Source organism: Micropterus dolomieu, linkage group LG04 (assembly GCF_021292245.1).
Source record: "Micropterus dolomieu isolate WLL.071019.BEF.003 ecotype Adirondacks linkage group LG04, ASM2129224v1, whole genome shotgun sequence".
Lineage (NCBI taxonomy): Eukaryota > Metazoa > Chordata > Actinopteri > Centrarchiformes > Centrarchidae > Micropterus > Micropterus dolomieu.
In genome coordinates, this window is record NC_060153.1 from 8,054,551 (window position 1) to 8,070,425 (window position 15,875).

The 15,875-nt window shown below is 38.5% G+C and overlaps 2 protein-coding genes across 2 annotated transcripts in view; one reads left to right on the plus strand and one right to left on the minus strand.

The window, feature by feature from the left end:
- Positions 1–5,985, plus strand: part of inpp4b (inositol polyphosphate-4-phosphatase type II B) — a 135,083-nt gene extending 129,098 nt beyond the window's left edge. The window contains exon 20 of the mRNA XM_046047798.1: positions 4,786–5,985. Coding sequence (XP_045903754.1) covers positions 4,786–4,918 — 133 coding nt within the window. The 3' untranslated portion in view covers positions 4,919–5,985. The remainder of the gene's footprint in view (positions 1–4,785) is intronic.
- Positions 5,986–7,516: 1,531 nt separating this feature from the next.
- LOC123969300 (interleukin-15-like) overlaps positions 7,517–15,875 on the minus strand; it is a 30,458-nt gene continuing 22,099 nt past the window's right edge. The window contains exons 4-8 of the mRNA XM_046046569.1: positions 10,025–10,107; positions 9,371–9,458; positions 9,128–9,172; positions 8,467–8,610; positions 7,517–8,178 (exon numbers count right to left, since the gene is read on the minus strand). Of these exons, the coding sequence (XP_045902525.1) occupies positions 8,074–8,178; positions 8,467–8,610; positions 9,128–9,172; positions 9,371–9,458; positions 10,025–10,107 (465 nt within the window). The 3' untranslated portion in view covers positions 7,517–8,073. The remainder of the gene's footprint in view (positions 8,179–8,466; positions 8,611–9,127; positions 9,173–9,370; positions 9,459–10,024; positions 10,108–15,875) is intronic.

Below are 15,875 nucleotides of genomic sequence, written 5' to 3' on the forward strand. Positions count from 1 at the left end.
ATTGAGTTATATATCTTTTTTGTGCATGTAACAGGTTTGCAAAGTGAAAAAGCCCAGAGTCCAGCCCAAAGGGAGTTCCCATCTCCCACAGAAAGCTCTGCTCTGAACTGCTTGAAAACAGCTCGTTTGTAGTCCAGCCCTTCACTTCCTTTACTTGTGACGTCACAATGCAAACGCGTCATAAAGCTTGCCAAGTAGCTAGTGGGTCAGGCATGCCCTCAAATCAAGCTAGTCTGAGCGCAGGCCCTTTGACTTTAGTAAGTGGAATCGCCATGTTGAGACGCTGTATTCTTCGTTGTGAGGGCAAACATCTATGCATCGCCTTCCAAAGGATGACTTTGTGAAGAATCAGTGGTTGAAATTCATTTTTAACACGATTCCTCAGAAGTACAACCAGTACCTCGTCTTGTGCTCTAACCATTTCACCGAGGACTGCTTTCTGAACCGGCAACAGTTCAACTGCGGATTTGGGTAACGTTTAGTCTTAAAAGACGATGCAACTCCGACTCTGTTTGGGCCTGGACATTCACAACCTCAACCTGTAAGTATGCTTTATTGGTTGCGAATTATATTTAAAATAAACACGGCAATGTAACTTCACAACAACATTGCCTATAACCTTAGGTGTGTGCTACTGTTGATGTTTGCTACACAACGTTGTAACTGATTATATAACTACCTTTTGTATTTCTTGGCAACAGACGTTTTCAACTTCGGTGGGCATTGTCGAGCAGTTTTCACAAGTACACCTAAATATGAAATTAAAAAACGTTAGACAACCTCCAGGCAGTCAGTAAACATTAAGCTGATACTGTAAGGTAGAGGCAGAGCTCGGTTAAAACGTTACGTATGAAAGACAAATGTGTTACAGATTAATAACTTACCACTCGGAAACGTCTTGCTCCAGTCTAGGTTGTGAAGCTGGTTCTGGTTGTTCTGCCGTTGTTTCTGGATCGGACTTGGGTTCAACCATGTACGGCTGAACCGAAGCCATGGTTACCAGCTGAAGCGGGTTTGTTTTGGATCACATTACCTTGTTTCTTACGACCCGCCCTTCTCTGCTTCTGATTGGCTAGTAGTCCTTACCTGGGAACTGCGCATGTGCAACTCCCAACAAACATATGGTACAAGTAAGATGCATCACTCTGTAGCTCAAGAGCAGAGTGTACAACACACAGGGTGAAAAGAGGAGCTGCAGCAATGTGCAGTATGAGAAAAATATGGTGTTTTTTGAAAATTAAACCATGTAAACCTGTTCTGGTACAACCCCTAATTAAGATTTTGAACCTGAAAATGAGCATAATACCACCTCTTTAAAATCTGACAAAAACAAACTTTCCTTGGAAAGTTCACACTGTCTGCATACCAAATGCAAACACAATATGCTATAAATAAATTTCTTTTATTAATCTCAGACATCTTCATTTGTAGGTTTAATGATAAGCCTGGTATGAATCTGTATTTTACTAATTGTCAACAACAACTTTGTATTAGTCATTCTATCAGTACTGTCTGACTTCCCTAGCCTGTCTGTGTCACCCAGCTCCAAACCCATTTCTACTAATTCCTACTAAAAACACAAATCTTGAGGTCACAAATGTACATTTATTTTCTATTTATTAAAATCAGTAATTTCCTGAAATAGCTTGGCACTGTAGTTCTTTTTCAAATGTTACTCAAACAAGAATAAATAGTCTGTTTGTTGAGGACTATTTTTAGCTGCGGATTAATACACAGCATTTGTGGCAGCAGGATGATATATGTGCTATTGACTCAAAATAAACTACATGCCTGGGTTCGTCATAACAAAAGAACATGTCACCCAGTGCAACAGTGTTCACTGATGTGTTTTTAACAACAATGTAATGAAATGGCAAAGAAGAATAAGCAATATTCAATTTGGATACCTAAACAATATTTGTTAATAGGATCAACTAATTGCTGCTTTTAGTATTTTCATATGATTTGTTGCTAACAAAATTAAGAATATTGACAGGATTATCCCTGATCCCTAACATCACATGAAATAGCTGATGTGGTACATGCAATTTTGAGTTAACTAACAGAAAACGGCACATAACAAACACACATGTTCATATATGGCACTGTATTACAGGCTGAACAGACTGATGTTGAACTGCTGAGTTAAACTTCAGCCTGTTTTGTTCAATTTTGTGCAATACAACTGACTTGCAACTAAATCACACTACAGTGTTTTCAATGTGCCGGAAACATCTAATCTACTATCAGCATTTTATTTAGTCCAATGTAGACCTTTAGACCTGTATTTCAGTTTTTCTATGCTGATACTGCTGTTCTCTCTCCCTCTTTCTTTCAGTCTTTTTTCTTTCTCTACCTCTTAACAGCTGTATCACAACAATATTACCAATTTATTTCATTATGGCGAGCTCTGTGTGTCCATGTGAGTGTAGAAAGTTTTCACATACCTGCAGAGGGTACAACCTGAACCTAGCAGATGGAGAAACCATATTCACCAGAAGTACACTCAACAACAAGATTTCCGGGGGACACTGAAAACTGATGAACATGCAAGTAATTAGTAACAAGATAAATTAAATGATGCATATTTGATCATCTTTTGCTCATTTTGCAGCTTCATTGATGAGGGGTCAACTTTAACATATTGCATGTCGTCAATTTGTAGTGTTTCTTTTTTCCAAAATGCAGCACGTTCTAAAAGGTGAACATATTTTCTATTTTTGCTTGTGCTTTGTCCCCTTTCAAATTTCATTAAGCTGCAGTGCATTGAGCTTGCTCGCTCTCTCTCTCTCTGCTTCTGTAGACTCTGTTGATGTCATTAACAGTAACATAATGAGTTTCCTGTTCTTTTACTTGTGTAATCTGCTTATGCACATGAACAGTTAGTCATACATACTTTATCATATAGAACACTGTGTATCTCATCGTGACCGCAGTGAATATGCTTGGACATTGACCAGGATGCAGGGAAGTAAATATTCTTCTGGTGGTTTGGGCCAAAATAAAATCACATAGTAAAAAATGTTCTGCTACAGGATGCTGTAGTATCTAGCAGAAACCCAGAGTGCTTCAATTTCACCACTTTAAAGACTTCTACTTACCCAAAATATTTAAGGGGCAATTAGCATTAACTTTGTGGATAAATACCAGAACCATTCCAGAAACCTTGTCCCACTTGTACCAGTTATGAACAGGTACAGCACACTTCTTGATTAATGATTTGTGACTGGCCCTTTTAGGAATTCTTGATCAAGTTCCAAGTTGGTAAAAAAAAAACTCACAGTCCATCCAACTTTATTAATGGTATCCCAGAATTCAGATGGTCCCACTTCTCACTACTTTACACTGTGCTCTTTCATGGGCTATTTAAATGCGTTTGTGTAATAATCCAATCTGTGAAGCTTGAATGTTAATTATTATAAATAATGTTAATTATTGAATACTGGGTCACAGATGAGCGGATTCATGTCTGAAGTGTCTGTAGGTCATACATAAGGTGGAGGTGTTGTATTGGATTTAATTTTGAATTGTTTTTTTAAGTATTTGGGAAGCCGTTTTTTGCAATTGTTTTAGCTCCAGCACCTTCACCTTAAAAATTAAAGTTATCACTTATATCAAAACAAAACAAAACAAAACTGTCATAAAGCATACTTGAAGCAGTTGAAGTACTTACAATCTTGGAGGGCAACACTGATCGCAGGCCTGTCATCTGTCTGGAAATCTAACCCTCTGGCTCCTGGCCCATAAATATAATCTTTGATATATGACTAGCAGAAACAAGTTAATACCGTGTCAAGCCACTTTAAGGTACTAAAACCTGAATTAAAGAGCTAGTTTTGGGGATTGACATTGAAGGTTCTCATGTGATCTCAAAGTGTTCTCATTTTAAATCAAAAGGAGAACATTTTTAAATATAAAATGATCTGATGTTTTTTCTCTTGCACAATCCTCTTGGAAAATTAAACTGTAGGTAAAGACAGCAACAGTGAGGCTTAGCTAAAAGAGCTTGGAGTGAAGATTATTAGTGTCACCACCACTAACAACAAACCAACAAAATCTGTAAATATCTGCTCATTGAGAACCACGCAAGCTTCATTTAAAATGCGTTTGATATTTGTGTGAATCTAGACGTCCAAATGAATTAGCAGTTGGAGGGGGAAAGGACGTTAGCTTAGCTCCAGTTAAACTAGTAGCCCAACATACGTAAAAGCGTCCAAAACGGAACAGAAAATAAAAAGATGTGGAAAACTCACAGGTCGTGGGATCTTTTTGACAGCTGTTTCCATGAATGTACTTTGAGCCTTAGCATACCAAAATGGCTGAACACAAACAAATGTTGTGAAATATAGTCACAAAGAGTTTATAATAATTTGTGAGCAGCAACACTGGCTGTCTCGTGATCTCTGCAGAGATGTGATTATATTATATATTGCTAAGCCAAAGTCAGTTATCCATAATACATAAGGCCTTAATATCATACAGATATAATAATTATCATACACTTGGCATACTGTAAGCTGTTTATTATACTAAACCTGCGAGGTAGCCATAAAATGTGTCATTGTTGTCAGCCTTAAATGTGTCGCCTTCAATGTGTCACCAATGTTTGTTTGTTTTTAGCATATTAGAAAAACATACTTCACTCAATAAGAACATAAATTAGTATTTTGGGAAGTCTTTCAAGGCATAATTATAAACATAATTTAAAAACTCATTCATGTTTACTTTTTGTTTTTCTTTCTTTTCTTCCCTCATTCCTCTTCACCCTCTTTATTTGATCACCAGAGAAGGATGTCGGATTGAGAACGTTCAAAAGAATATTAAATGCAGGAAATATGCCTTCAACGTGTTGCAGCTGATGGCCTTTCCCAAGTGCTACCGGCCGCCAGAGGGGACTTACGGCAAAGTTGATTCTTGAAGACATAAGCCATGTAAAACCAGTCGTTGTGTGTTACCCAGATAGTAAACATGAAAGCGTAAAACAAAAATGTAAAATGTTTTATTCTTTGTAACCAAAAAGACTTTCTGGATGTTACATTTTGTTTCTATTTGTTTACTTTTTGGTTGCTCTGGTATGTGTTCACTGACTTAAGCTGGATTTGCCCAAAAGGTGTTGTAAAATTTATGCACTTTTCTATTTTTGCATTGTTTATTTTTCATGGCCTAAACAGGGAAAATACACAGTGTGTATATAATCTGTGTGTGGCTGTACAGTATGTTCATGATCTTTTTTGAGGTGTCTGTGTGCGTGAAGAATTCCACTCTTGCATGAATTAAATTTTTCTGAGCTCTTTGAGAGGTGATGGAATCTGAGCTTGCTCCATTTGTGAGACGCAGTTTAAAGCTTTAACAAATGGGCTGACTTGCAAGCGTTGGAGTTGAGGCTATTTTTTGTGAAATAGTCTGTTTCAATGTTCAAGAAGGAACTTCCATGCTACAGTGATTTTTGTGGTATAAATACTGCCCTCCCACACTGGAAACAGCATAATTTCACATTTGGCTGCGCAGAGCTTTGCCAGATGAAAGTGCCAGATTCAAAACTAAAAGTGTTCATTCCTTTCTGCAGTTCTTTTGCAGTGGATGTATACATTTTCATGGCATTACATATCCAGGTCCAAACTTTCCCTATGTTGTTTTTGACTGTTGCAGACGTATTTTCATTGTCCTCTGTGAATAATCAGAAGTTACATACCAGTATTATAAAGCATATGTTGAATCCTGTTTCCTTTTGACAACTCACCCCATTCTCTTAATGGTTGCACTTGAGCTTTTTCCATAATATTTTTATATCTCAAGGTACAGGCCTGTGAAAACCACATGAAGTACTGTCCAGGAAATTAAAAGAGGATGATGGTTATTGGGCCATCATTTCTAAATGCTATATAATAAATTCCATTATTTATTTTTGTATTCTAAAATTATTTTATATTCTAAGGGTTGATACCTTGGACTAATGCATGTTTAAAATGTATTTCTTGTGTTGTACATTGGACATTTACAATTGTCTATTTAAAATTAAATAAATAAATAATGATTTAATGTGGATTGTATAATGATATATGTGCCTTGTTTTGCAGACTATTTATATTCAATTTCACAGGTGTGTTTGAACAAGTAAGTAAACTACTACAGATCTATACATGAGTCATAGTTTAATCCTTGTTGCATTAAAAGCATATATTATTTCCGGGGTCAACTTGCATATAATAAAGTAAATCACTGAAAGAGATGAAGGTTTTTTCCAAGTATCAAATACTTGCGATCTGTAGTCTTAAAAGGTGGCTCTGATACCTTTGTCACATGCTCCATGGCGAACAACAGCTGTTGTCAGTTTCAGTTCACAGCAGTAACATTGGACTCCAGTGGAGACCCAGGGTCACGGCAAAATGTTTTTGGTCAAAATGCATCAAAACATTCGGAAAAACTCCCCAAAACCACTCCTGAAGCTCATAATTTCTCTGCCATTGATCGGTATGCTCAGTATGTTCAAACAATCCTCCCTTAAGCAGTAAAACACTAACCACACCGTGATAGTACTACACAGTGCTACCTTGGTCATTATCAGCGTTGTCCTTTGACTCTGGAGTATTCTTCTGGCCTGGTCAATGTCAAGGATCTCCTCACAGATCTTGATAATGATATTGAGATCTTGAATTGAAGTAGTTTTGGCAAACTTTTATTTCATTTTTCTAGTGTCAAATTCCAAACAGAGCATCACATGATGAGACCGGTGAACACTTTCCACAAGTGAGTAGAATATCATCATTTTGCTTTATTTAAAGATACCCTGTGGAGCTTTTGACCCTGAGTAGTGCTATGGAGCAAGCATGTGTGGTTTAACGTTTTGTTTACATTATGCAAACGTGAGGCTGTGGCGATTCACATCCTGATGTCGGTCTCAAGCGACAAACATACTGTACCAATGTGCCATCAAAGGCAGTGAAGCAAACACATATGGATGTCACAAATGCACAATTTTAATTTTTTTTTTAAAAAGTGCTTTGCAAGTATTTTATGAGGAAGGAACTGCTCTCAGCATGTTTGTTAGCCCTTGTTAAAAAAACACAGCTTCCTTATTCTTTTGAAAGCGGACGCAGGGGGCTTCACCAAAGAAACCAGCCTTGCCGGTCTGCAATTCTACATCATCTGACAAGTAACTGCGTTGGCCAATAAATACATCCAAGCATGCATTCCTGGCAGATTATACTAAATAACTAACTAAAGACACCACCATTGCCACCGTGAAAACTTTCTGTGTTGGTGTCTGATAACTGTTAACTAAAAACTGTCCTTTCAGTATCATATTTTATGTCTCACCGGTAAATGAAGTAACACACCCCTACCAACACAGCTGCTTGTGCTATTTTAACACAAGGCAGTATTCAAGCTGAATGTCCTCTAATACTAACAGTAAACATTAACTGTTTACCAACAAACTCTAATGAGCACCTTTAACAAACACTTAATGGTATGGCACAATAAAAGACAGATAAAAGAAATAAAATGAAAGATTATATACAGTTTGGATATTATTTACTGGAGTGAGTAACTGTTCTCAAGATACTGGAGTTCATTAGCCATTTACTGTGTAGTAATAGGTATTACATTCATTAGTGTTTAGCAGTGATCCAAGGCTGAGTCCTTACATGGGCATCTGGGTTTGAATGAATCCAGCCTGTGGCCCTTTTCTGCACGTCACCCCCTCTCTCTCCCCCCTTCCTGTCTATCTCCAGCTACATTATCAAAATACTTTGATGTCTATCTCCGGCTCCACTATCAAAATAAAAGCAAAAAGGCCCATATTTACATGCTTCCCACATTCTGTATATACTGCACAGTACATGCTGCTACTGTATGCTACTTCCTGATACATCTTTCAAACCTGTACAACTTAAAGGATGATTGTGAGGCACAGTGACTGAGAGGCTTAATCTGCATAGGTAAACACAGTACTGTCATCCTATACATTCAAAATGTTATGTGATATTTACACAATCAAAACAGAGCCACAATTCTTTACAAATATATACAAATACACATTTGTAGCTTACAGTATTTACATCATATTGCGTGTTAAGAGTTTCCCTCCGTAGTTATTTCTTCCAAAAGGGTTTTTAGTCTGTCCAGGAATATTGTAATATTTTTAAGTGAGTGTGCTTCGCATGGTAGACAGCCAGTCTAAAATTCAAAAGAGACACAATAAAACATATTTTAAATATGATTACATATCATTTAAAAAAAGATTGAACATACAAATAAAAATTAACAGTGAAGCATTGTGTAATGTAGTACATTGCACTTGAGTAAATAAATGAATTTCTCAGCAGTGCAGTAGAGTTGAGTGAGAATAGCAATAAAAATAATAAAGTATGATAAGCCAATGAGAACCCAAAGAATGACAGGTAGTTTAAAAAAAGAAAGCATGAGCAGTACACTGGATGGGAGGATGTTGTAAACAGGACTTACATTGTTCTGATCTGATTGATCTTCAAGCAGTTTTGCATTGAAATCAAGGATGCAGTCTACTTTATTATCCACAATTTCTTCTTCATTGAGGACCATTATCAACTCCAACATGTAACATTTGAGAGTCATATTTTTACAGTTCCCCTAAAAGAGAAAGAAATGCCTCAGTATGGACTCATACAGCTGCAGATCTATTACGTTAACAGTTAAAAACAAGAATTCCCATGTTTTTGTAGCTTTGTCATGGCATACCATGCTCAAAAATCAAGACATAATCTGAATTCCTTTTAATAGTACCACTGTTTTCTTACCTAGATAATTACTGTGCTGCACAATAAATAGATACGTATCTGTAAACTAATGTCAGTGTGTTGCTACAATCTAAAAGAATAAGGTTGCCATTATTCTGTTTTTCTTAGTATCAACAAATTCCATGGAAAGACAGACTGAGGCATTGTTAGTCTCAGTCTGTTGCTCAATTCTCAGACACAACCAGGCTTCACAAGTCATACACAGGGTTAACTGATTGCCGGTTTTGGTCATTTTCATAGGATTTGCTTACGTAAAACAGTACATGCTTTATACTTTGAATGTCATACTTTACTCAAGTGTTTTCTTTTTCCTTATTGAAATCAAAACCAAAATTTTAAGATGTACTCACGTGATAGTCATTCCTTGATGGAGCATACAGCATAGCGTCAGATTTCTGAAAAATAATCAATAAACTTAGACAAAGTAAGGTTTTGAATAATTGAATACACCAATACATAAATGAGTACACTACAGGAAAGAGACAACAAAGTATCAATGCACTTAAAGATAGGATGGTTTCAAGAGTATGAAACAAATACTTTTAACATAAGACCAAACACCAAATTTTATTTTACGTGAGACCTCCTCTCACCTCAATGGTGTGTTTTAGCTTCTCCAAGCAAGTCTGTACAATGTCTGTACCAGGCACAGAAGCAGCATACATAGATGTACTCAATAAGCTTTAAGAGAGTGAAGAGACAATGATTACAATACATATTATTTATGAGAATGCGGATATCTCTTTGATGTTTTGACAGTGGCTGTGAAAGCAACTACTGTATATTTTACTGACGCACTATTACTTTATGCAACTTACTTAGCTACAAGTTGTATCTCACTGACACTTTATGCAGGTGATATGTAGATAAGTCATTCCCTTCTGTGGAAACTTTGCCAGTATTAACATGTTATTAATGGTTGTATGGACAATCAAGTCATAGGATTTTCTTGTGTGTGTCTGTGTGTGTGTGTGGGGGGGGGGGGGGTTTCTCAGTTTCAAAGATCTAATGATTATGACGCACTCCTTTTTCCATTTCTTATAACTATAAACAAAAAGTATACTTTGTTGTTAATATTTTAACATTTTCTCTTATGAATATTGAAGAATATCTGACTTGACCTGTACTATATTTGGTTGTGTGTTTTTTCCCAGCTACATTATTGATGATAGAAACATTTCATCATTTATAAGTATGATAACCAATATTTCACTTCGAGACAAACAAGTCACACACTGTATGCCTACCTCAGAACTAAGAAACAAAGCCAGACCTGAGTTTTGTGGCTCTCTCTGCACAGGTTACAGGTTGACTGGAACTGGACGTCTTTCTAGAAATAATACAAGTAAAATGTTAGTGTGCCATCCTTTGAATTATTTTCTCAAGCTTGTTAAGAGAAGAAGTGCTGGTTAGCAACATCTATTTTATCTGTATGCTACTTTATTTAAGAGCACAGTACTTTTATTTCCTTTATGTCTTATTCAAAACGAGCTAAACGGCAGGCTTACCACTCAATTAACTCAATTATAGTACATACCATACCACCTGATTTGGTGGTAGATCTATCAGGCCCATCAGAGGGCTACTCTGGAACTGAGGTTACATCCTAGTCACTTCAATTTACACAACTGGTTCCCACGTTTCTCAACCCAGAGATGGTGATTTTTACTTTACCTAGCAGGGCAGAGGCAGGTACATAACAGAGATCCACCCTGATGAAAAAAAAAGTGGAGGAGACTTTGACTCTTACCTGTGCATTATTTGGTGAAGTATTGAGGGACATACAGGCTGAATGAATGCCAAATAAACAACTATTCATATATGAAATAATAAATAAATAACAATAACAGTAAATAAATAACTGCTATTAACTACTATCAAATAGTCTGCAGCCATGGACACATATTGATACATGTGTTTCCATTCAGGGGACTGGTAACTGGTAAACTACTGGTAGCATTGTAGATGATTGTAGAATTTAAAAACCTTTTGTCCCACTGAACACAACTGGTAGGGGTGCATCTTTCCTGTTTAATAAGGTAACACTTTGCACAAACAGAATACCGTCTGTTGGGCTTTGTTTGATTAAGGTTGTTGAATATACTTTATACAGGAGGATATATAATAGAGCAGCAACAACTAGCTTTTCATTGTTGATTAAAATGCTTTTCAATGTTTAAGTTAATTAAGTAATTGTTTAGTTTTGTAAAATGTCAGAAAATACAAAAAATACCCATCACAATTTTATCTAAGATGGGGCCTATACCACAAAGCAGGGTTTGATGTTTGCAGGGCTACTTCTGGATTAACACTTGGTTTTCAGTCCTAGGTCGGTAGTTCACTTACCACTATAGTAAACTATGCTGAATGAGGCAGATTACTGAGCAGATTATTCAGGAGATAAGAGATCAACGCTGTAAAAGCACTCCCTACTGACCAATCAGTTCTTTTGGAAATGAGATCACTATTCGTAGAAGATCCCGCAGACTGTTTTATAGGATTCTTTTATGCTGTGGGAAATATGGAGATGTTCTTGTATACCAACATCATACTACAACATTGAGACTGATTGAAGCACTAAACTATTATTTTTATGTTGACCAAATATCATGAGCCTACATTCTGGTAAACAAGTTAAGTTTAATATGAATTTGTTTATTTTAACTTTCGGTTGCATTTGTTTCTTGTATTATAGAGACTGGTCATGTACCGTCCCACCTTTTGCTATTTGGTGTAGGTAATGTGGGTGAGTTTTCAGTAAATATTGGGAACTGAAGTCATGATGGAGATACAGTCTTTCGCCCCTCTATGAGCACCCTTTGCCTCTCTGCTGCCAGTAGACTTGTCATACACTGCAAACACTGGCCTCTTTGATGTAAACGTGCTCATGGCTCATGGCATTGGGAACCTCTGTGTTAACTTACCGAGTTGACAACCAGCATCATGCGACCGCTTAGCGTGTTCGCGATTGTTAGGGTTAGTGAAGCCAGGGCCTGTATTCATAGCGACATTTTAGTCTTAAGTTCTGAGAATTCATGAAATTTACTCCTACTTAAGAACAAAACTTAAGAATAAAAGCAAGTTATCAAATTTCTTAAAGCTGAGAATCACTCTTACTCTCCCAGTTATTTAAGACAGCTCAAGAGGTCTCTCAACTGGTTAGGAGCTGCCAGTAGGGCTGGTGATGGCACTGTGGAGACAGAGACATGCGCGAATATTTTAGGAGAGGAAGAACTTCTGAATTATTTGACGACACACAGTTAATTAGATGGCATTGGAAGGCGCAGGCATAAACTTTGTCAGCGAGTTGGTGAGGGACGTTCACAGAACCCTCTGCTCCCGCCGTCACACAGACCACTGTAGCAACAACGGCAGAGGAAAATACAGCTGGAAGGTTTTCATACCGCTTATCTGTCTTTACATTCTGAGTAAAGTTGAAACATTTTAATTTAAAAAAGAGAAAGCTGTGTGGATCGCTGGAATTGAACATTACGTCGCGGCAGTTGTGTGTGGCGTCGCTATGACGACAAGCTACATACTTTCTGCAATGGAAAACGGAGCAGGGCCGAGTAGCAATATCTAGCTGCAGCCTGCAGACCGTGACGGAAGTTGACGGAAGTTGAACTTCCAAATATGTCTATGAAGATTCTCAGTCATCCAGGTCATAGTTATCCAACGAAGGTTAAAATCAAGGGCAACTGGACTTGGCTGAAGATACTGGAAGACGTTTCGTCCCTCATCCAAAGGACTTCTTCAGTTCTGACTGACTGGCAGGGAAACTCAGCTATTTAACCTCAGTGGGGTCGTTGGCCAAGACTGAACGACCATCGTTGGTATCTTCACCTGAGGCCAAGAGGTTACGTTTGTTGAGTTTCCTGGGAAGTGATGAAAGGACAGCATTGTAAGTGGGGGATAAGTGGTGGCGTAGACCCCCTCCCCTGTTCAATGACGGCTTCTCAACCCTGGTGTAGACGAGAAATCAACTGTGTAGATTTCGAAGATGGGCAGTTTTACGAAAATTGGCAGCAAATCAAAAATGTATTCAAACGTTTTCGGAGTTGAGAAGCTCCGCAAGTGCCGACAGGTGTTATATAGCTGCAGTAACGTTACCGGAGGCTGCACAGCAAAACAATGGAGGTTAACCCTATCTGCTAGCAGTTAGGGTTAACCGGTCGACATGCATATAATCAATAATAGGCAATCAATTTAGGCACATACCCTGGTTGGGTGTAAGAGGAATATACTTCGGGGGCTGTCAGGAATAGCTAGCTAGCTACGGTTAGCTCCCCCAGGCCCAGTCACACAGACCACTGCAGCCAACACAGCAGACATGTCCAGCAACAGCTGTTCGTACCGTTGTTATTCTGTCAATAAATTCTCAGTAATGTTAAGTTTTAACCTAAATCGAGACACATCTGGCTCGTGATGTAACATTACAGAATATTCTTGGTTTGTGAAACTTAAAATTACTTTGGAAGAAATAAAATATACAACAGTGGTATGAATTGAAACATTGCCTTATTATTATCATTAGGCTATTATAAATAAGTATTTGCAGGAATTATAGTATAAATATATAAGTATAGTATAGTAAATATTAACACATAACGTACAGTGATTACTACGTTGACACACCTTTTTTTAATTTAACAACTATGCGTGGACCGAGCGGTCGAGATAAACGTCATCACGTTTTGTGCGTGGTGGCTTCTGGGACAACCCATATATGGAAGTTCAACTTCTGTCAACTTCCGTCACGTTTGTCTGGTTTTTATATACAGTCTATGGTTTGTCTGCGGGCTGCAGCTGGATCTTTCTCCCGAGTAGAGTCGAGTATATCGATTTGTGCTATGGTAGCATTTTTCGGCAAGGCAGCATAGATCGTCAAAACACCTGCAACAGTTCAACGTTTAGTCCTAAAAGACGATACAACTCCGACTCTGTTTGGGCCTGGAAATTCACAATCACAACCTGTAAGTATGCTTTATTGGTTGCGAATTATATTTAAAATAAACACGGCAATGTAACTTCACTGAATGTTCAAGTGCGGAGTTGTTGTAAACGTTGGCTAACACAGCTAAAGTTATAGCTATAATGCTAATGTTAAACCCCATGTGAAAGCTACTGAACAAACGTTCAAATTGTTTGACCAATTTTTACGTAAAATAGAGTTGAAATATGGTGATTTTTGTAGTGGTTTATGGTAAGATGTGGAACAATGATGTTGTGTGGTTGTGGACTTTTTTTACACTACCTTGTTTCTTACGACCCGCCCTTCTCTGCTTCTGATTGGCTAGTAGTCCTTACCAGGGAACTGCGCATGTGCAACTTCCAACAAAGATTTTGTACATGTAAGATGCATCACTCTGTAGCTCAAGAGCAGAGCGTACAACACATATGAGTTGCTGACGTACTGCGGTAAGCGTGTCGACTCATTTCTGTTTCCGGTGCTTGTGTGTTGGTAACGTGTTGTGCTGCTCTCGCTAAATACCAGTTACATTTGTTAGATTACAGCGGCCAACTGTCCGCTAAACACTTATTCTTACAGTAATTTTGCCTAAGCACTCACAGTTCTTTCCATCTTTTAGTGACTGCTGTTCAGTCTCATAGTTGTTCAAAAGTTTTGGTAGCTGACGCTACAGTACTTTAGCTTAGCCGTTAGCGACTTTAGCTTAGCAGCTAGCGATGGCTTCTCCTTCTCCCTCTCTCTCTCCTACTTTCTCCTGCTCGGTGTGTCAGATATTCAGTTACTCCTCTGCCTCCTTTAGCGGTAATGGTACGCGTAATAAGTGTAGTTTATTTATAGACATGGAGGCGAGGCTCCGCACCTTGGTAGATCAGTTTTTAGCTAATGTAGCTAGCCAGTCCCCGGTAGTCAGTGTGGAACGGCCTGAGTTAGCGTCTGGTAGCCGTCCCCCGGCATCTCCTGTGCAGCCAGGAAGGGGTGGCTGGGTGACTGTCTGAAGGAGGAATAGTCGTGAGCATTCAAATCCCACGGGGCACCATCAACCTGTTCACATCTCCAACAGATTTTCCCCACTCAGCGACACACCCGCTGAGAAACCAACTCTGATCATTGGCAGCTCCATTTTGAGAAACGTGAAGTTAGCAAAGCCAGCGGCCATAGTTAAGTGCATCCCTGGGGCCAGAGCGGGCGACATTGAGTCTTATTTGAAACTGCTGGCTAAGGATAAATGTAAATACAGTAAGATTGTTATTCACGTCGGTGGTAATAACTCCCGGTTACGCCAATCGGAAGTCACTAAGATTAATGTTGAGTTGGTGTGTACATATGCAAAAACAATGCAGGACACCGTAGTTTTCTCTGGACCCCTGCCAAATCTGTGGCATGTCGTCATTCCGCCGCTGGTTGTCGAGGTGGTTTCCAGCAAACGATGTGGGCTTTGTAGATCATTGGCAGACCTTCTGGGAAAGACCTGGACTGATTCGGAGAGACGGCATCCATCCCACTTGGGAAGGAGCAGCTCTCATTTCTAGAAATCTGGCCAAGTTTATTAGTGGACCAAATCCATGACAACCCAGAGTTGAGACCAGGAGGCAAATTCGCAGTCTAACACACTTCTCTGCCCTTCTAATTCAGCAGTTACCCACCCAAAACCCTACGCAGAGTCGCAGTCTAACACACTTCTCTGCTTCTCCATTTCAGAAGTAACTTAGTGAAAATCCTATAGTGACGGTGTCTGTCCCCCCGACCATCGAAATTATTTAAATCAAAGGTAAACAGAAGAGGAGCTGTGCATAAAAACCTCATAAAAATTAAAACCACAAGAGCAATAGTGCAAACTAATAGGAAAATTAAATGTGAAACTTCAGATCTCTCTCTTCTAAAGGTGTACTAGTAAATGAACTAATATCAGATTATGATATTGATTTATTTGGTCTTACTGAAACCTGGCTGGGTGATGGAGAATTTGTTAGCCTAAATGAATCCACCCCTCCCAGTCATATTAATACTCACATTCCTCGAGGCACAGGCCGAGGAGGTGGAGTTGCAGCTATCTTCGACTCTAGCCTACTTATCAGCTCTAAACCTAAACTAAATTATAACTCATTTGAAAGCCTTGTTCTTAGTCTTTC